This window comes from Chiloscyllium plagiosum, unplaced genomic scaffold (assembly GCF_037043375.1).
Source record: "Chiloscyllium plagiosum isolate Xiang-an unplaced genomic scaffold, Cpla_swu_hap1 HiC_scaffold_8, whole genome shotgun sequence".
Classification (NCBI taxonomy): domain Eukaryota; kingdom Metazoa; phylum Chordata; class Chondrichthyes; order Orectolobiformes; family Hemiscylliidae; genus Chiloscyllium; species Chiloscyllium plagiosum.
The window spans coordinates 88,205,087-88,227,523 of record NW_028270146.1 but is presented as its reverse complement, the minus strand read 5'-3'; the positions used below and the strand labels follow the sequence as shown (position 1 = coordinate 88,227,523).

The 22,437-nt window shown below is 39.2% G+C and overlaps 1 protein-coding gene across 4 annotated transcripts in view; it reads right to left on the bottom strand.

Annotated features, from left to right (window-relative positions):
• pcnx1 (pecanex 1) overlaps positions 1-22,201 on the bottom strand; it is a 281,427-nt gene extending 259,226 nt beyond the window's left edge. For 3 of the 4 annotated variants that reach the window (XM_043698139.2, XM_043698140.2, XM_043698143.2), the window contains exon 1: positions 21,902-22,201. In XM_043698139.2, the coding sequence (XP_043554074.2) occupies positions 21,902-22,054 (153 nt within the window). In that variant the 5' untranslated portion in view covers positions 22,055-22,201. The remainder of the gene's footprint in view (positions 1-21,901) is intronic. The other variant, XM_087990083.1, reaches the window with a different exon arrangement.
• Between the last annotated feature and the right edge of the window lie 236 nt (positions 22,202-22,437).

The following is a 22,437-nucleotide window of genomic DNA, read 5'->3' as shown; positions in this document are numbered from 1 at the left end:
AGATAAGATAGATAACCAACAGTTTTTTTTCCCCATGGGTAGGGGAGTCTAAAACTAGAAGGCAATCGGTTTATAAGGTAACAGGGGAGAGATACAAAACGGTCCGGAGGAGCAATATTTTATAGAAAGGGTACAGAATGTCTAGAACAGGCTGCGAGATGTAGTGGTAGAGGCAAATGCAATTTTATCATTTAAGAAACATTTGACAGGTACATGGATAGGATAGGTATGGACGGTTACGAACCAAATGCAGACAAATGTGACAACATTAATTGTGAAAACTGAGCAGAATGGGCACATTGGGCTGAAGATCTTGCTTCCATGCCGTAAACCTCTATGACTCTAAATACAACAAACTTTGTTTAACCAGCACCTTATGAACCGGCAAAAATTATATACCTGAAATACTGTACTATCATGATGTCCAACTAATCAATTGAGGGTGCATGTGAGAAAGCTCTCTGCCATCAAGCTTTATTTAAGGCAAAGTTACATTATTATTTAAGTGATTTATGCTGTAAATAAAAAGGATAATAGTGATGTGTACACCCCCTCCTTTACGTTTCTATTACTTTAGTGTGTGCTTTTATATTACGTGGACCCCTTGATCAACCGGAATATTTGATAAACTGGCACACTCCTAGTCCCATAGGTGCCAGTTTGCTATAATTCAAATCTTGCAACTATTTAGAAACATAAAAAATAGGAGTAGGCTATTTAGTTCAGAGTCTACACCGCCATTCAGCATGATCACAGCTGATCCTCTTGTCCTATAACTTTTGATTTGACCTCTCAGCTATTTGTGGCAGAAAATTCCATGGGTTCACCATCATTTGAGTGAAGAGATTTCTCCTGATCTCTGTTCAAATTGGCCTAAACTGTATCCTGAGATCTCCTGGTCAAAGGAAACATCATCCCTGCATCTAACCTGCCCAGCCTTGTCAGAATGTGTATGTTTCATTGAGATCTCCTCTTATTCTTCTAATGTCCAGTGAACACAAGCCAAGTTGACCTAATCATTCTTCGTTTGAAAACCCTGACATCAGAAGAATCAGTCTGGTGGAACTTTGCTGCAGTCAGTCAATAGCAAGTAAATAATTTCTTGGGTAAGTTGACCAGAACAGCACACATCATTCCACGTGTGGTTTCACCAAGGCCTCGTGCAGCTACAATAAGACTTCCACAATCTTGTACGGAAAACTTCTTGAAATGAAAACCAACATATCATTTGCCTTCCCAAAAGCTTACAGCTCATGCATGCTTGCTTTCAGTGACTAGTGTTGAAGGTCCGTTTGCATGTCAACATTTCCCAAGCTATCATTTAAATAATAATGTGCCATTCTCCCCTTCCTACCAAAGTGGACAAATTCACACTTGTTTACATTATACAGCACCTGCCATGCATTTGCCTCCTCACTCAACTTCTCTAAATCACCTTGAACCCGCTTTACATCCTCCTTACAACTCACAATCCCACTCAGTTGTGTCATTCGCAAACTTGAAAACATTGTATTGGAGTCCCTCATCCAATACAATGCTATATGTTGTGAATAGTGCAAGTTATTATAGGACTTTATCCAAAGTTTTCCAAAAATCAAAGTACACCACATCCACTAGTTCTGCCTTAGCTATTCTACTGGTTAGGTCCTCAAAAAAAAAAACACGATACATTTATCTCTTATAATTTCATAAATCCACATTGACTATGCATCATTCTATTGGTATTTTCCAAGTGTTCTAATTTCACTTTGTTTATAACAGATTACACCATATTGCCTACAACTGATGTTAGACTAACTGGTTTACAACTCAGTTTTCTCCCTTCCTCCCTTTTTTCAGATAGTGGGGTTACATTTGCCACTCTCCAATCTGCCTCGACTATTGGAAGATAACAACTAACATATCTACTATTTCCACCTTGAGCAGCCTGGGATGTAGGTTATCAAGCCATAGGGATTTCAGCTTTCAGACCCATTAATTTCTCCAGCATTTCTTTTTTGCGAATTGTTATGAAGATGTGGGTATACCTATGAGAGAGTTAAAAGCAGCAGAACTACCAGACACAGCACCAAGTGTTCTCAATAAGGCAACAATGTATGTAATACTGGATTGAATAACTCGAGTAGTTCGTTGCCTGGAGACAAAAATAAATTTGAATTCGGCCAAACAGTTCAAATTATACCCTGATAAAAACACCAATTTCCAATCAATTTTGAATTGAGTATATTGATAACCTTAAAAGCCAATGACACAATCCGATGCTGTGGGGTATAAGACCGGGGGAAAATTGAACAGTCAAGAAGAGAACTGCCAAGTCACAGCATGTATCAGAGGGCTTAAAAAAAAACCTCTCTTAAAAGTTCCTTTATCGGTCAGTAATCGGTGATACAGAAATCCTACGAAAAAGAAAAGACAAAAGAAAGACCCGAATAGAAGACCGAAAGCTGCCTAGTTTTGAGATAGTAAGTGTGGTTTTGTAAATCTTAATTGGGAGCTTTATCAGACTAGTATTATAGAAGGGAAGGTAAAAGATAGGTTAAAGAAAGAAATGGTAAATAGTTGTTAGTTAATTATTTCTTCAAGTATAACAGAGAATAAAGTTATTGATTTTTACTTTAAAATACTTCTTAACCACTCAATTTTCTTTTACAGATTACTGCACAGGATAAATCTTTGTGTTGCTGGTTTTAAATTTAGCAGGAGGGTTTACCCGGTGTCATAACAGAGTAATAGTGTCTTTCAATTCCTTGTTCCTATCAAGTATTTGCTTCCCTACCATCTCTCTGAAGTCAGAAGTAAAGTAGTTTATTTTCTTATTCTCCGGTATCAATTTTCCGGTTTCAGATTATAAGGGTCTATATTTGTCTGCATTAATAGTTTCAATTTTACTTACTTATAGAAGCTTTTGCATTCCATTTGAAATAAAGTCTAAAGGATGGAGGAAATTATCCCACAGAAGTGAAGAAAGTCATCTACATATTGCTTAATCAACATCACTGAAGCAGCTAATCTGCCTATAACTAAATTGCTATTTGTGGAATTTCACTGGGAAAATCTGATGCTCTGAAAGGCACTAAACAAATGCAATTCTTTTTTCTAGAAACCCATTGTTGAAAGGGCCATTCTGTTTGCATTCACTGTGTTCATATTGCAAACTGAAAACACTCAGCAAGACTGAGCTACTAAAAACTAAATGCACAGAGAAAAACAAAGTGGGAGGCTAGGCCAAAACATACTTCAGAGAAGTAAAAATTCCACTTAAAACATCGTTCAATCATTGCCAACCTTTAGAGGCAGGTTAGACAAAAGGAAGTTACTTATGAAACAGCTAATGAAAGTGGTTATTCAGCAGACAAGGAGAAATATAGAAATGAAAGAATCACAAAAAGTATAAGAATTCCAAAAAGAGGGCTGCACAGCAGCTCAGCAGTTAGCACTGCAGACATACAGCACCAGGGACCCGGGTTTGATTCCAGCCTCAGGTGACTGTTTGTGTGGTGTTTGCACATTCTCCCTGTCTGCGTGGCTTTCCTCCGGATGTTCAGGTTTTCTCCTCCAGTCCAAAGGTGCGCAGGTTAGGTGAATTGGCCATGGTAAATCGCCCATAGTATTCAGGCATGTTTGAGTTAGATGGGTTCGTCAGGGGAAATGCAGAGTAATGGGTTAGGGGAATGGGTCTGCGTGGGATACTCTTCGGAAGGTCAGCATTGGGCAAATTGTCCTGTTTCCACACTGTAGAGATTTTATGACTTTTATGAAAACTTGCAATATAAAGACCACTAGTAAAAGCTTTTATAAATATGTTGACAGGATCAGAATGACTAGGCATCAAGGCAAGACAAACAAAGATTAGAAGCAGAAGCAGGTCATCAAGCCTGTTCCACCATTCAATAAGATCATGGCTGATCTGACTGTGGCCACAACACCTACATTCCAAATCTCCTCTGATACATTCTCAACTAACAAGAGTGTCAGGAGTTATCTGCCTCTGCCTTAAAAACAGCGATGCTGCCTCCAGCTCATTCTACAAAATACTGTTTCAAATACCTATCACCTACTAAGAGAAAAGAATTCTTGTCTCCATATTAAATTAAGTAATTGACCCACATTTACATTTGAAGCCAACCTTTAATCTCCAGCAAGTCAACTAGAAGCACAGGGTAGATTGCTCCATTGACAACAGTTTCTCTATTTCTATCAGTTAAAAAGGTTAGTCGACAAATTTAACCAAAATGTATGAAATATATATCATAGGTAATAGCAGCATAGTAATATAAAGCGTGCTTTAAAATCAGGAACTCGGCCTTGAGGGAATAGCCACATCAATCTACATAGATAACAAGTTAATGACAGATGTAGTAAGTGAGTACTTTGTATGCTATCATAGTCAAAAAAGATAACAACATGCCTGAAATGGAAATAAAAATGAATCACGGGGAAGTCATTATTGTACACAATACAAGTTTTTTTATAAACATTGATGGAGAAACTAATGGTTTCCAGCTATGTTAATTATACAAACAGAATCCCTTAATTTTTCACTCAGAAATTGATAACTCTTCATCCTCGGGTCACAATTTCACCACGTGAGAGCTCTAAGTTAGTAGCACTTTTGCCTGAGTCAAAGTACATGCTTTGAGGCCCAACCCAAGCATGTACTCAAAAATTAAAGCTGCTACCATAATATGGAGGACACACTGTAGAGAAGCAAATGTACCATCGCTCATCATATGTATGAACTCTCTGCGCCACTGATCATTGTGGTAGATTCACTGCCGCCATCCTCTTTCAGGTTAGGGATCTAAAGGGCCTACTGCAGCAGAGGAAAACCACATGGCAGCCTAACAAGAGGCTTTTGTCTTAAACAAGATGAAGTTTATTGCATGGATAGCAATCATGGATGTTATATTAACATAACGCACATTGTTACAAAGACAATGTTGAACACCCAAATGATACTTTGTTTTTTCCTTTGTTTTTCTTTTTAACAGTCATTGCGCAGGTGTAGGACACAGTGAAGAACAAGTGCATAAATCTTTATTTATATTCCACCACCAGAAAGAAAGGAAACACCAGAGTGGCCAGTGACAAGCAGTGCCCTTCTCAACAAAGGGCAATGGTGGGTGATCAAAAAAAAGTGAAGGGGAAGGCAGGGATTAAATCAAAATAGAGTTGGAGGGGGAAATAATGCACTCCACACTCCGCAGTGCCCACCTCTTCCTGAACAACTCAAGGTTGTTGGTGGACACCGTGTACTCTTTCTCCAGGGACACCCGGGCTCGAACGCAACCATGGAAGAGGGCCAGACAGTTGGCCCTAATGACTCCCTCCACGACTCTCTGCCTGAACCTGTTTATGGCCAGTTTGGCCAGGCCCAGGAGCAGACCCACGAGGAGGTCCTCTGACCTGCCCACCCCCTTCTGCAGCGGGTGTCCAAAGATCAGGAGTGTGGGAATGAAATGCAACCAAAAGCAAAGGAGAAGGTTTTTAAGAAAACCAAAAGGAGTGTAAACGTCCCAAAAGGTACTCTTATCCCTTCAAGATCATAAGCTTTTTTTCTTGCCTCGCTCATCACCATAATGGGTGGTGCATAAGGCAGTCCTCAGCATTAACCCTTTCAGAAATTTACTTCTTTAGACAACATATTGCATTGTGCTTTAAATAACATACCATCTGCCTCTTACAGTGAACATGAACTCATGGTACTGTTAGGAGGAACAGCAGGTGAGTTATGGCCACTGGCCAATATTCTTCCCTCAAATCAACATCACAAAAAGAAGATTATTTGGTCATTACTGTTTGGTATGCAGAGATTGCATGGCTGCCACCTCTCCAACAACAATGATCACTCTACAACAGCAAATTATTTTATTAAAATGCTTTGAGATCTCTGGTAGTCATGGAAACAGCAAATGAAAACAGGTCTTTCTTTATTTTTCACATTATGGGAAGGAACAGAAGTTGCAGTGAAGCTAACAGAATGTATTATTTGGACTGAGCACTTAAAGTTTGAGCTGATCAGAGAGTGTCAATATGACTTTGTTCAAGGGAAGTAATGCGTGACTAACATTGTTGAATTTTGAGGTGACTGGTAAGGCAGACAAGTAGACGGCTCTGTGTAGACTTTTCGAAGCATTAACAGGGCTCTGCCCAAGAGAGTTGTAGAGCTTAGCTTTTTGACTTGGCTTGGAAATTAATTAGGAGGAGACAAATGTTGTGGATAAAAAGTGTATACTCCAAATTCCAAGAAATGACAAGTGATGCTCTCAGGGATAAAAACAAATTTCTGGAAATACCAGACATCCAGGCAGCATTCACCAAGAGAAATATATAGTTAACCTTTCAAATCTGTGATCTTTCACAGAACTATTACTTCAGACTTCAAGCAACCACAAGAATGGCTTTGTATTCGTGACCTAGAGTAGCTGTTTTGGGGCTCAACTTTTCTAATTATTATTGACTTGAATGAAGAAGTGCAAGTTTTCAAATGGTACTAAATAAGGAACCAGAGTATTTTTGTGGATAGAAGCTGAAAATTACCAAAATGGCCAAGATAAATTAATGCATCTGGTAAAACTATGGCAAATATTGCTCAATTCAGGAATGTGAGAGGTCATCCATTTCAGACTGGAAATGGACAAAATAGTTTGAAAGTCCAATTTCATTATTTAATAGTTTTCCAGTGTAAAAAGTAATCAATAGTCAATGCCTACCAGGTTGTACATGGTGCATCACTCTCTCTCAACACACACACACACAGACACATACACCTCAAGCTTACCATTTTTTGGTCCAGCAATACCGCCACAATAAAACTTTACATTATATGAGATTAAAATGATAAAACATTTATTGAAGTCGTCAAGATCATTGCCTGTGATAGTTTTGCTAAATTTGCATTTTGAGTACACAGGACTGTAAAAATTAGATCCAGCACATAAAGAACCAATGAGGATTTTAGAAGCATCAGCAAAGTAGCTAAAAAGAGAGACTGAAATGATGTGCCACAGAAGGATGTGTGATGAAATGAACGAAAATGATTAGACTGCTTGAAAGAGAAGGGGATCAAGACAAGGTAGGAAAACACCAGTGGTGACATTTAAATGCTGCAGAATTGTAAAAAGAATATGCGACAGACAAGAGAAATGGACAAGGATGATCAACCAGAACTACAGCTACCCAAAGTAAAATAGAAGAAGCTAAGAGTAGAAGCGTCCTCCAAAAAAAGATCTTGGATATGTTTTTTGTGGAGGATTGAGGTTTGGAGAGAATTAGATGACTGCTAATATTAAGAACATAAGGAGCAGAAGTAAACAATTTCAGGCCTTCAAGCCTGCTCTACCATTTATTACAACCATGGCTGATATCATGTCAAACTCAGCTCCACTTTCCTGCCCACTCCCCACAATCCTTTAGTCCATTAATTTCCTCAAATTTATTTCCTGTCCCAGTAAGTAATTCCTCTCTATCTGTTGTGAATCTGCCACCCCTTAATTAAAATTATTACCTCTCATTCAGGATTGCCCACAAGGGGAAATGTTTGTTCTGCGTCTACTTCATCAATCCCCTTTAACATCATATATAACTCAGTTAGATTTCCTCTCATTCTTATGTCGAGCAAGCATTGTCCAAAACTATACAATCTCCCTTCATAAGACATACCTTTCATCTTTGGAATTAATCTAGTGAACATTCTCTGACCTTGTCTCCAAAGTAAATACATTCCTCCTCAAGCGAGGGGTCAAAATTGTACACTGTACTTCAGCTGTGGTCTCACCAATGCCTTGTACAGTTGCAACAATACATCCTTACTGTTATACTCCATTACTTTAATAATGAATGTCAAAATTCTAATCACCCTCCTTATTACCTACTGGAAAGCATATTTGCAATTCATGCACAAAGATACTGGGATCTCTCTGCAGCAAAGCATTTTGAAGTTTTTCTCCATTTAGATAATAACTTGCCTTGTTTTTCCCCAACCAAGATGGATAATCTCTCACTTATCCATGTTCACATGGATGATCCCTGGAATGACAGGTCTAACATATGAGGAACGGCTGAGGATACTGGGATTGTATTCGTTGGAGTTTAGAAGATTAAGGGGAGACTTAATAGAGACGTACAAAATAATACATGGCTTGGAAAAGGTGGATGCTAGGAAATTGTTTCAGTTAAACGAGGAGACTAGGACCCGTGGACACAGCCTTAGAATTAGAGGGGGTCATTTCAGAACAGAAATGCGGAGACATTTCTTCAGCCAGAGATTGGTGGGCCTGTGGAATTCATTGCCACGGAGTGCAGTGGAAGCCGGGACGCTAAATGTCTTCAAGGCCGAGATTGATAGATTCTTGTTGTCTCGAGGAATTAAGGGCTACGGGGAGAACGCTGGTAAGTGGTGCTGAAATGCGCATCAGCCATGATTGAATGGCGGAGTGGACTCGATGGGCCGAATGGCCTTGCTTCCGCTCCTATGTCTTATGTCTTATGGTCTTAAGCTCCATCTGCCAAATTTTGGTCTATGCACCTAAGCCCATCCACATCCATTTATGAATTTCTTATTTCATTATTGCAACTTAGTTTCCCATCTATTTTAGAGTTGTATACAAATTTGGCAACAGTATATTCTATGCCTGCATCACAGTCATTAATACTGGCTATTAAAAGTGGAGGTCCCAAAGACCAACCCTGTAGCACCTAACTAGCTATATTTTGCCTACCAGAAAAATACACAGTTAACCTCTGTTTTCTATTGGTTAGACAATACTCTATCGAAGCTAACTCTGCATGATATTACCTTCTGTATTAACCTTCTATGCAGCACCTTAAATACCTTCTTAAAGTCTAGATATACTGCTCCTAAGGAGCCCTACTATCCACTTTGCTTGTTCCATCTTTGACTAACTAGCAAATTAGTCAGTCAAACTCAGCATACCCTTCATAAAATCATGTTAACTCTGATGGTTTGGATTGACTTTCCAAATGTCTCATTACCACAATACTTTCTTCATAATAGATTCCAACAATTTCCCAATGACAGATGATAAACTAACTGATTTGTAGTTTCCTACTTACTGCCTCTCCCCCTTTTTGAATTAGGGATTGCATTAGCATTTTCCCAATCAACTGGTACATTTCCAGAATCCAGGAAATTTTGAAATATTATAGTCAATGTATCCACTATCTATACTGCTATTTCTTTCAAGACATTCGGGTGCAGCCAATCTGGCTCTGGGGACTTGCCTGCCTTTAACACCAATAATTTACTCAGTACATTTTGCCTAGTGACAGTGATTGCTTTGAGTTTTTCCTTTTCTATAACCTCTACATTACCTGCTACTATTGGGGTGGTTTAGTAAACTCCACAATGAAAACTGAGACAAAATTTTGATTTAGCGTCTCGGTCATTTGTGTTCTCCCCCTTACTAACATCCTAGTTTTTCCTCTAAGGGACCAATACTGTATTCACTTTAGCTACTCTCACACTTCTCATATACAGAAGGTTGCACGATCAGCTTTTAGATTTTGCATTTTTTTCCGTAACTTACCTTTTCTCTTTTTAATCACTTTTTTTTTAGTAACAGTTCATTGGTCTTTAAAAGTGTCCCAATCCTCCAGACTGCCACTGACCTCTGAAATATAGTAAGCCTTTTGCGCTTATCTATCTTTTTTCATCTCTGAAATACATTTTATTTGGGAGGAATTTACTATTTCCTTGAATGTCTGCAACTGTTCATCAGCTACCCAATATTTTAGTTTGTCGGCCCAGTCCATTAGAGCCAAATCTTCATAACAAGAGGAATTGAGTATAGAAGCAAAGAGGTGCTTCTGCAGCTGTACAGGGCCCTGGTGAGACCACACCTGGAGTACTGTGTGCAGTTCTGGTCTCCAAATTTGAGGAAAGACATTCTGGCTATTGAGGGAGTGCAGCGTAGGTTCACGAGGTCAATTCCTGGAATGGCAGGATTACCTTACACTGAAAGACTGAAGCGACTGGGCTTGTATACCCTTGAGTTTAGAAGACTGAGAGGGGATCTGATTGAGACATATAAGATTATGAAAGGATTGGACACTCTGGCAGCAGGAAACATGTTTCCGCTGATGGGTGAGTGCCGAACCAGAGGACACAGCTTAAAAATACGGGGTAAACCATTTAGGACAGAGCTCAGGAGAAACTTCTTCACCCAGAGAGTGGTGGCTGTGTGGAATGCTCTGCCCCAGAGGGCAGTGGAGGCCCAGTCTGTGGATTCATTTAAGAAAGAGTTGGATAGAGCTCTCAAAGATAGTGGAATCAAGGGTCATGGAGATAAGGCAGGAAGAGGATACTGATTAGGAATGATCAGCCATGATCATATTGAATGGCGGTGCAGGCTCAAAGGGCTGAATGGCCTACTCCTGCACCTATTGTCTAAATCTGTCCTCACACCTATGTAATTGTCTTCTGGTGTTTAAACAAAGGTAGTGTGCAAATTTCTCAACCTCAAACTAAATCTGAAATTCCAGCATGCTATGATCAACTTTTCCCTAGAGGACCCTTTCCTATGTGGTCATTAATTAATCCCATCTCACTCAATCTGATAAAAGGTATTTCATTTACAGGTACCATAAGGCTTTTTTGCTGGAACCAATGTTCAATGTTCAGTTTGGCAAGCGCTGACAGTTTTAATGGCTTCATCATCAATGGGTTTTTCAAGAATAGTACAAGGCAGTGATCCAAACTCAAGGTCCAGGAAACAAATCATAAACACAACAGTTCATAAACATTTAAACACAACTAAATGCTCACTTTGTAATTATACACAGGTATCCATGTGATCAGTTGAGGTGGCTTATTCAGAGAACAGAATGAACAGAAGGAACTAACTTTTTTTAAAAAATACTTAGTTATATAAGCAAAAACATTAATAAGTTACATCAACAAGTTCAGTACTCATGGAGTTAATGTGCAAAATTGAATTAAATATAGCAATCTGCAGAATCAGACCAGTTTGCAGACCATTTGACTGTTTACTTAGGTCTGGCCATGCTTTTATCATTTATGGTAAGCTGCACATAACTAACAATCTGCATGATCCAACATTGCTTGCAGCTGTTTTCCTTCAATCATCGACAATAAAAACAACACAGGAGGTACCAACTGAAGTTGACGCCAAAGGTCATTTTTCCACAAAATCATAGATGCACCATGTATAAATAATTAAACATTGCAAGCAAAGCTGGGTTTTTTAAATGTAATGATGCAACTGCATAAATGATTATTTCTTGTTTGCAACTCAAAGCAATTGCCCACATTAGCAGCATTTCTCATCTGACATACAATAAGTTGCAGACTTAAAATTTGAGCAATACACTATTGCAATGTGAAGTTACAGTTGGCAAGCCTCCCAACTAATGCCAGTGAGCCTCTGAAGGTTGTAAACAGTTACTAATTCTAACTTTTTGATTTATCAATCCACATAAAGTTGGCCTTGATTTAGGCAGCACTGGAAGATATTTTACATGTACTTGCCAATTGCATTTGGTATTTAAAACAGAACTTAAATTAACTTCCAGCTGCCAAAGAAACATTGTCCATAAAACTGTATTCCAACCAGAATTAGTATCTATGGGAAAGGACAAAAAGAGATGGAAAAACAGGGTTGCTGCAAGCAGAGTGAACTGGCAAATCAACAAAAATGACGAAAGAATGAACGAACAGTGGGCAGACTGAGGGACAAACTCACGACTGGGAATTTATGCTATTATATCAGGTATGTTAGGCAGCTACAGTAATAGACGCCAACAGATTCAAAAATGAAAACTAAGTTATTTTAATTGCAGCAAACTTGCACATGGGAGAGCACCATTCAGCCCCTCAAACCTGTAAGAACACGATTCAATGAGATTACTGATAATCCATGATCTAATTCTCAATGTCCAGCTTTACCTCATACCCATTAAAGTCTTTTGCTAACAAAATCTCAGATCATCACAGATGCTCAAGTGACTTTGGAACTCCTTGCCATCGGGAGAAGTGGGGACAAAGTCCTTGTGAATACTTAAGGCTGAGATAATTAGATTCTTAATTGGTAGGAGAATGAAGGGTTATGGGGAAAAAGGGGGATTTGAGGAATATCAGATCAGCCATGATCATATTGAATAGCAGACCAGGACTCGAGAGACCAAATGTCCTACTCCTGTTCCTGTTTCTTATCGTCTTATCTGGCCTCTTTGATCATCCTCTGCCTGTCAAGTGAAAAATATTCCAGCAAATTTCTGCCGGATCTGCTGAGCTTCTCTAGCATTTTCTTTGCTTGTTTCTACCAATTAACGGGTTTCTCTATCGGCTGCTCAGCCAATCCCCTAAGTAATCTTTCTTAAATTCCATGAGCTTAAGATTTAGCTGACAATGTCTTACCAGAGGTTTCACTGAATGCCTTCTGAAAGTTCATATAAATAACACCTAATGATACTCAACTTTCCACAACTTTAGTGAGCCATTCAAATCATTTTCATTAGGCAAGCCTAATTCATGCTAGTTCTTTTCATTCAGCTGAAAATATTTAAGGTGTTTTCACCTACTTCTTCTAAAACCAGAAAACCAACTGGTTTTGAAGGGGCATAATTCTTTAATGCTATTATTTAGTTGATAAGTGATTTCTGTTCACGTTAATTTTGTTGAACCCTCACCCAATTCAATATTAACTTCTTGGAATGCCTGGTGTGCAATTTTCCTTTTCTACTCCACATAATGGCACAAAGTAATTTAATTTTCAAAAAGGTACAAATTGTGTCTGACCATCCTAATGTCCTACTATAACTGTGAAACTAAAAATGCGTCGAATTTGATATCCCTTGCACATTTCCATTCATACTCATAACACCTTTTGTCACTATCTGCTACCTACCAAATAAAGGTCAACTCTGCCTTATCTTGGATTATATTCATTCTATCTATTTTGCAGTCTATGTTTTTCTTAATACTCTAAGTTCTATCAATCCAACAGCTTCATGTCAATTTTTTTTAGATATCAACATATTTCCCAATTTCTAACTGTATTCGACTTAAACCGAACTCAAATTGTGAACGTACAAACAGGAGCACCCTGTTCCACCATTCAATGAGACAGATCATAGCTGATCTGCAGCTTAACTCTATATACTGTATCTGCCTTCAGGACACATGCCTTTTGATACATTTTTGTTAAATAAAGATACTATCTCAGATTTAACATTAACTGATCCAGCATCAGCTGCCATTATGGAAGAGTGTTCCAATCATCTACCACCCTTTGTGAGTAGAAGTGCTTCCTAACATCTCTCCTGAATGGTCTGGCCAATGTTCGCACGCAATGCAATCTATAGATGCTCCCAGTTTCTAATGGGTTCTCATATCCTCACTTCACACCATTACTTGAATGACTGTCTCCAAATACTGTCTCAGTTTCAGAGAGTTTCTTAAATTCACCAGAAGCAGTGAAGCTTGTTCCAATTATTCTTCAGCCACTGGACATGCCAAAATAAATCTCCATGAATTTTTAGATAGTTGCAGGATGTATCTCTTCCATTAAAGAACATTCATCTACTGCAATAAACAGTGGCAGTTTGCAAATTCACACATCGTTTTCACTCTGCTGACCACACCAAACAGCTGCTGTCTGAGATTTATGGTTTGTAGGGTGTTCCATAACCATCTCAAAAAATGGTTCTGTGCCCTCTTTCCATCGCAATGTGAAATACATTAGCTTTTCATCAACATAGAAAGTTAATTATTCATTTTTTATCACAACTCCCTTTCTGTTTAAGTATATCGATAGGTTACAGCCCAACACCTATAACACCTTTCCAGGTTGCTAGGAAATTCAGGGTTTACTCATGACTGACACAAACTGCTGTCATTGCTTTCACGCATAAATATCTGGCACTTTCTCAGTAATACAAATCTAAACCTTGGACTGACTTCTAAAAATCAACCCACCCTCCGCCCTCAAACCCCACCCCTCCAACCATAACAAGGACAGAACACCCCTGGTGCTCACCTTCCACCCTACTAACCTTCGCATAAACCAAATCATCTGCCGACATTTCCGCCACCTCCAAAACAACCCCACCACCAGGGATATATTTCCCTCCCCACCCCTTTCCGCCTTCCGCAAAGACTGTTCCCTCCGTGACTACCTGGTCAGGTCCATGCCCCCCTGCAACCCACCCTCCCATCCTGGCACCTTCCCCTGCCACTGCAGGAAATGCAAAACCTGTGCCCACACCTCCTCCCTCACCTCCATTCAAAGCCCTAAAGGAGCCTTCCACATGCAAAGTTTTAACTGCACATCCACGAATATCATTTATTGTATACATTGCTCCCGATGCGGTCTCCGCTACATTGAGGAGACTGGACGCCTCCTAGCAGAGCGCTTTAGGGAACATCTCCGGGACACCCGCACCAATCAACCACACCGCCCTGTGGCCCAACATTTCAACTCCCCCTCCCACTCTGCCGAGGACATGGAGGTCCTGGGCCTCCTTCACCGCCGCTCCCTCACCACCAGATGCCTGGAGGAAGAACGCCTCATCTTCCGCCTCGAAACACTTCAACCCCAGGGCATCAATGTGAACTTCACCAGTTTCCTCATTTCCCCTTCCCCCCACCTCACCCTAGTTCCAAACTTCCAGCTCAGCAATGTCCCCATGACTTGACCTACCTGCCTATCTTCTTTTCCACCTATCCACTCCACCATCCCCCCGCCCTATCACCTTCATCCCTTCCCCCACTCACCTATTGTACTCTATGCTACTTTCTCCCCACCCCCACTCTCCTCTAGCTTATCTCTCCACACTTCAGGCTCTCTGCCTTTATTCCTGATGAAGGGCTTTTGCCCGAAACATCGATTTTACTACTCCTCGGATGCTGCCTGAACTGCTGTGCTCTTCCAGCACCACCAATGCAGAGAAACTCAGCATGTCTGGCAACATCTCTGGATAGAGAAAGAGTTATCGCTTCAAATCCAAAGACATCTTCAGAACTGGATGGAACAGACAGCATCTAATATTTGCAATCTTTTCTTTTAGATACTGATAATTAGACAGAAAGGATGATATACTGGCAATGTCACTGAACTGTTAATCCAGAGGTTCAATACAATGCTCTGAGGCAACACATTCAAATCCCACCACAGGGCTGGTAGAATTTAAATTCACTTAATAAATGTGGAATATAAAAGCTTATATCAGTGATAGTGACCATGAAACTATCTTCCTCTATTGTATAAACTTCTCTGGTTCACTATCAAGCTTTAGGGAAGTAAATCTGCCATCCTTACTTGGTCTGACTTAAGTTTGATTAATCCTTAAATACCCTCTGAAATGACCCAGCAAGGCACTCAATTCAAAGGCAATTAGAGATGGGTAACAAACACTGACCTTTCTAATGACACCTTCACCCCACAAAATCATTAATTAAAAAACTGAAATAGAAATATAAATCCGGGCAATATCCTAATGTACACATTGTTGGGTTCTGTAGAGATCAGTCCACAGTTAAATGTACGAATTATATCATATGTTGCCTCTCTTTCCAATCTCACCTTCCCACAAAAACATACATTATAACTGGTTGAAGCTAAGTATAATTTTCTGCAAAACACAGCAATGAAGAGATTATCTCTTTCAAACAAATTCAAGGCAGATTAGAAAGGTTCAGTTGCTGTATGTTGCAACAACATCCAGTTATTGCTGGCTAATCAAAGCAATGAAGGCTCAGCCGCTTATAGTGAATGAAGACAGCAAGTTATACTAAAGATGGCAGAGTTTGAAAAATATGAAGTAGAGAACTTTTACAGTAGATTGTGTCGGCCATTAAGAAGTTTAAATCAGAGGATGAAAAGTTTAAATTGAAGATATTGAGAGCCAATGCAGCTTAGTCAGCAAGCACAGAAGTGATAGTTGAACTATAGACGTACTTCATTAGATCTGCATGCCTTTAAATGTCAGTTCAGTTCCAATAATGAACGATGATACAATAATCTGCTATTCAATAATTGCTTGAATGGAACAAACCTATGCTAGACAAATAAAAGTGGTCACAATTTTAGTTCATTACTGTGAACCAGCAAGCCTTTTTGGAATTCTGCTTGTGCGGTGTTCATAATAGTTTCAATTCAGCCATGGGAATCCCCTAAACCCAAAGAGAATGAGATGGCAGAAAGCAGATGGGGAAAAGATGATGATGACCATTTAGCTAAATTCCACAGAATTCAGCATACAATCACCTGTATGCTGCAGGGATACCAATGTAGCATACCTGGACACTCACTTCAAATCGCTTGGCTCCTCTCTACACCAGCAAAAGACAATGCAAGAGCATTTAATGCAATCATTCCAACTTATTGAATGAAATTGGATATTTGGATTGGTTGACTAAGAATCATTAATTTCTAATAAAGATATTCTGCACAAAGGAAAAAAAACAAACAGGAAATTGTTAGAGGGTAGGTTGGGAAGAGGTGGAGAATGCAGAACAAGAACTCCAATGCTCTTAGGGAAGTGAGAGGCTCAATGGCTATGACTATAACCATTAGGATGGGGAAGATTGTTCATATAATTTCAGCAATACACAAATTTTCTTCTCCTGTGCAACAGTCGTAATCCCTTCAATTAAATTATTGTGCTTGCCAAAATAATAAATTTTACTGTAAATACTGTGCACAAATGCACTGCAAGTGGCAATGGGTATGAGGAGCATTCTCTGGGGGAACCTTGAAAACAGTCAGGCTTTAAAAGGTTCTATACACTACTGGCTTTCACTCAAATTTGGTTTAAAGCTACTCTGCTTTTCTACATGCCTTGGCTCAGACATCTTAGAGTAAATAAATTTCTGCAAGTCAGTGAGTGAGTTTGGGCCCGAAAGAATGATGCCCAATGACTTGTTTTGAACTTTGGGAATAAAATTCAACTTATGCTGATTATTTGGAGCTGAGCAAAATTCTGAAAAGTTTGTTGTGGCCTAATTTGAGAGATTTTGAATTCTGATCCTAACAATGGCCTGAAAGCTCTTAGCTTCAGCTTGTTCATTCACTCCACTGTAATATTTCTCACTACAGCATTGCTTGCTTCAGAAGTATTGACAGTTTTTAACTAGATATTGCAAGAGTTTTCCTGTGAAGGCTACATTATTGCAGCTGTGGTCAACATTTGGAATTGATTTCTCTCTTTTATTGTTCAAGGCTGCATGGCATCAAAATTACAATAACCGTTGCAAAAACAAAACTCAAATTATAGTCTACAAAAAGACACAGTAAAGCCTTTGTTGAGGTTATTGAAACTTGGAATTAGCATTATCATGTTTCTTTTTAAAAGCTCTCAATATGTAGGAGCACCAAGAAGCTTGTGGCTATAATTTCAGCCTTTATGTAGACACAATCAGTGGGCAACAGAAGACACAAATCCAATAGCACATCTGGAAGAGATCAGAACAAATCACAACAGTAAAGCAAATGATTTTCTGTGGCGCAATATCCTGTCATAAATCCCACTACTCTAATCCAAATGTGTTATTTTCCCCATCAGTTTCTCATGGCACTGGCACTTGAAATCAACCTTTTGACCTGTGTAGAAGTGAAAGAAAGTTCCAGCTGGCAAGTGGAGTGCCGGTCAAAATCTATCATCAAGCATTCCAGCAACCAACTGGAAAATGTTTCAATGCCCTGAGAGATACAACATGGGCATTTTGATTATCATATTTTTAAATGCATCTCATCAAGTCAATTATCCAAATTAAAATATGTATCATATTAGTTGACCATGAAAGCACTTGGTTCCATTGTCCTGTGACTCCAGCTGGGTGCAGCTGTGTGAATACTCAATAAATGAAAAGATTGAGCCTAGCTGTGATATGTCCTTCTCCCACTTCATCCAAACTGCCTGGTAATACTCATCGGTCAGCAAAAGATACCAGAAGACAGCTGCCATGCAGGAAAACGTACTAAAACACAAGTGACTATCTCAAAAGAAACAAAGTTGAAAGGAATAAGGGGGAAAATTCAAAGGAAGTTGGAAAACATTCTACTGTTGTGATGAGAAAAGTTTTTTTTGTTTAAACCAAAATACTACACAGAAATATTCCCTCAAACAAGGTATTTCAGGGTCAACAACATTTTCTTGTTCAACATCAGATGTGCAGTTTTCCCACTTCTAACCTTATAAAGACTGACAAAAATTGAAGCATAAAATTTATCCAGGCTGTTAGTCAAATCAAGATCCAATAAATATTCTTAGTAATTGATGGTTCTAAATGCTTCAGCCCGCCCTATTTCTTCACTACAAAAGATAGCAACTACTGCTGGAGGAAGACTTCCGTAATCCTCTCATGTTGGTGCCTATTATTCATGAATGAGCCAGAGTCACAAGCTTCAGAATCACAGCCAACCCCAATCCAACTTCAACCAAACACTTTCTCACTTCCTAGCAGAAGTGATTGTCGCTCGATAGCAATCAGGTTAGGAAAACCAAACAATTCTTTCATGAACCTTGACATCACTCCAGCATCATTCCATACCATATTCCCCAACACATCCTTCAAATGTAAGGTTAACTGGAGTGTCCTTAAAAGATCATTAAAGACAAAAAAGACCAGAGACCAAACATCGTGTGCACAGCTCAGTGTCATTCTAGCATTTCGTATGGAACTTCTGTGAAGTGGAATTCTCAAATACACAATGAAATATTATTATACAATAAACTACTCTCTCAAAACATTCCCATTTAATTTAAAATCATATAAATATTTCCCATCAGAATCAATGTCACAATTCTGCCTCATTATTATTAAACTTAATAAACACTCATTGAAAATAATTACTAATTATTTTAAACTTTGAGATAAGAATTTAAGAAGCTTCCATGAAATACTAAAGATGGCATTTCTCTCAAAGTTAGTTATGGGCACTCTGTAATAGCAAGGGAAATGTTTTATAGCATGTTGGAGTTCTCACTCACTGGAAGATGTGTGTCACTGAGACTCAAAAAAAAATCAATGCTCACAGGGTCTATTTTCTTCCTTTCAAACAGCTATAGTACAACCAAAGCCAATTTACCTCTGTGCAGTTGTCAGATACACAATTACCTAGATAGTTCTGTAAACAGCTTTCTCAAATATAAACAAAAGTTATAATAATGTTTGATGACTTCATGAAGTCAGTTATGTTGCTCGTCTTAAAGAATAACGCATACTCCATCTGTGCTTTGTTACTGTTCAGTTAGAGTTGAAATGCTTACTTTTTTTGTTCTAACACTACGAAAATACAACCTCACCAGATTGACTGGAACTTGAGATGCAACATAAGCCTTCCAATTCATCTGCTTCATTTGTTTCCATTCTGTTGATTTACACTCATTAAGTTGAGAAGGATTCTGGTAGTGGGTAATTTTCCATTCAGACAAACAGTAGTTACAGCAAGGCACTGAAGATTATTCCTTTAGACTTGATGCCAACATAGTACTAGATTCTTCCCCTCCAGTCACTGACCATCCTCCATAAATTTAGCAAATGTATAATCAATTCAGAACAGAGCACATTTACAATATCACAGAGGATAAAAATGTGTGCATGCACAGAAAGAATACTGGGGGAGGGGGAAGAGAGGACAAGAAGGGGAGAGGGTGGAGGGGTGATAAGGTAAGAGAGCGAGGAAGAGAGAAACAAACGTGGGCATGTTGCAGGAATAAGAGGAGAGTGAACAGGATTCAATGCTTCACCAGCACAACTACCAAGCTTCACCACTTCAGTGTCCACTATTGTCCATAATGTCAAAGTGCTACCACTTGCACATTGACCATGTGGCATCTCATCATTGCCATTTCCTGTGAAACAAATACTGAGGTGCAAAAGAAAGTTGCTGCAACACAACCATGATTTACAAACATTTCACTGCATTCGGTTGTTTAATGAAGTAGAATCTACACTTCTGTTTCTATTGATGACGCATTATTTTTGGGAAACTATTTTGAAAACAACTTTTTTAATGTGAAAGCACTGCCAAGCCTGACCTTTTTATTTGCAGCATTAACCCGTTTAACTGCACTTCATCCTCACTGTTTTCTGGCTCACTGAGCTGATAGAACAACACTCCTTCCTGATTTCCTGAGCTCTACATCCACAAACTGCAACTCAAAAACTCCAAAGACCCAACGTATTAACTCACAACAATTGTCATTCCTCCATCAACATTCTCACTCTTCTTTAATACTGTAATCACTTCCATTCCTACCTGCTAGCTTGTACCTTCTAATCCCACAGCAATGCACCTCCTCTTTCCTTTAATGCTAAAACTGCAATCTTGGGCACACAATCTACTCTCTGTCCTCCTCAGAGCTTTTCAAAATATTTTGTTGGTATTTGATAGATCTTTGTGGTAGGGTTGCCAGCTTTGGTCATATGCATTGCTGAAGGTTTGATTGAATGACTACCAGTCTCTCACCATCCTGTCTGTCCTTTCAGATCTCCAATAATTGTATAATTAACAGATTTGCTCCAAGAAAATTAAACAACACCATTATGGTTTTTATCTCAGTTCCTCACAAAACTCAAACCAACTCTGAATGAGTCACAGAGACGTACAGCACAGAAATAGACCCTTTGGTCCAACCCGTCCATGCTTGGAAAGTATTTCACATCTGTGTTTACTTTTGCCCCACAAGGCACTCTGCAATATTTTGTTGTACATGACATGTTCATGGCTGAACCAGAAAATGGGACCAGCAGCAATACTCGTAACAATGGACTTTAAGGGAACTACTGAGATGCAGGTTGGTTTATGGGAGTTAAATGTTTTTGAGGTGTGACCAAGAGACAAAAATTGACACTGAAGCACCAGTACCACCATTGTGCAAAATTAACATTTTTAAAATAACATCCATGTAAAAGATATGCTGCCCATGTACTGGTGCTTCAGTGTCAATTTTTGTCTCTTGGTCACACCTCAAAAAACATTTGACTCCCATAAGGGAACCACTGAGATGCAGGTTGGTTTAAAGTCCATTGTTATGAGTTTATGCAGCCTCCATATTAAACAGGATTATATCTATAAAAGTATTTCCCCAAGAGCCATGCATAGAGAATCTCTCTACTATAAAAAATGGTTATCATAAGCTAGAGCTAGTTTATGCACATTAAAGAACGGTCATTAACTCTGCAACCCTAGCAAACAATGCCTCCTTTGCAATATCCACAATGCCTCACCTTTTCCATTTGTTTATTCTTACATGTTACGCGCTATTTTTCCAGAAGCACAACCTAAAACAAATCAGGTGACATTACAAGCAGTAATAAAACAGGCAAAACAACACCAGCTGCTAAAGCAGAGGGGCAGTAAAAACGACAGCTATCATTTCACAGAAATGTTCCTTATTGAAATACCAATATGCTTAAATAAACTTAAAATCCAACCTATTAGGTTAACACATACATTTTAAGTTTGTTTATTCCAATTCTATTTAAAACAAATTAAAATTAAAAAAACCAATACAGCAAAAAAGATAAAAAATTTAAATCACCTTCTACAACAATGCAGAGTCCAGAAATCTTTGATATTAATATTGACAATTTTTATTCTTAAGTATTAGTTACAAAAACGATCTTCCATATTCCAATAAATAATCATTTATGCAGCCTTTTTTTTATTATTCCATAATTTTCACAAGTGTCAGATTGACAATTGTTTTTTTTAATCAACATCCCACATTACTCCAGCGCAGCTTAGGAGGTGGGGGAGGGGGAACCCTCACACCGTGAGACAGTTATTAAATGTTTATTATATAAATAACAGTTTAACCTAGACAAACACACATGTACATTTCGGAAATTCAATGATGAATTTCAAAACATCCCCAAATGATTGTCAGTAAACACGCACAGCCAAATACTCACCATATACAGTGTGAATGGGAAACAAAGAAGGAAGAGCCAGATGTAGAGATGGAAAGCGTTCACAAATGTATTTTGATGAGGATCATAATACCACCCGCCAGTGATTGAAGCCCACACTCCCTGTCTCAGGATTTGTAAAGTCTGAGACCCCATTTCTGTCCATATATCGGTCTAACGGTATCCCAGCGGTATGAAAACAGGAGTCCTGAGCCCCGGCTATCCTCCTGTATACGTGTAGGATGCCGCCGTGCCAGTCGCTGCTGGCTTCAGCTTACTCCCGACAGCCATCTTGTCGTTGGGCAACAGCAGCAGCTGGGATGACTTCCCGCGGTCCTCCAGCTCCAGCTATGCTATCCCGTCGGCGCCCGGGGCCATTACCTGACACAGCAGCGACGTCGGCTGTCCAATAACAAAGACCCGAGCTGGCGAGCACTGCCAACGAGCGTGCTTTGAGCAAGAGGGACACACCCCGCTGTCTGCGCCTTTGTGACGACTGCGCTCTGCACCCCCACCTAGAGGCACAACGACCGTCTTGT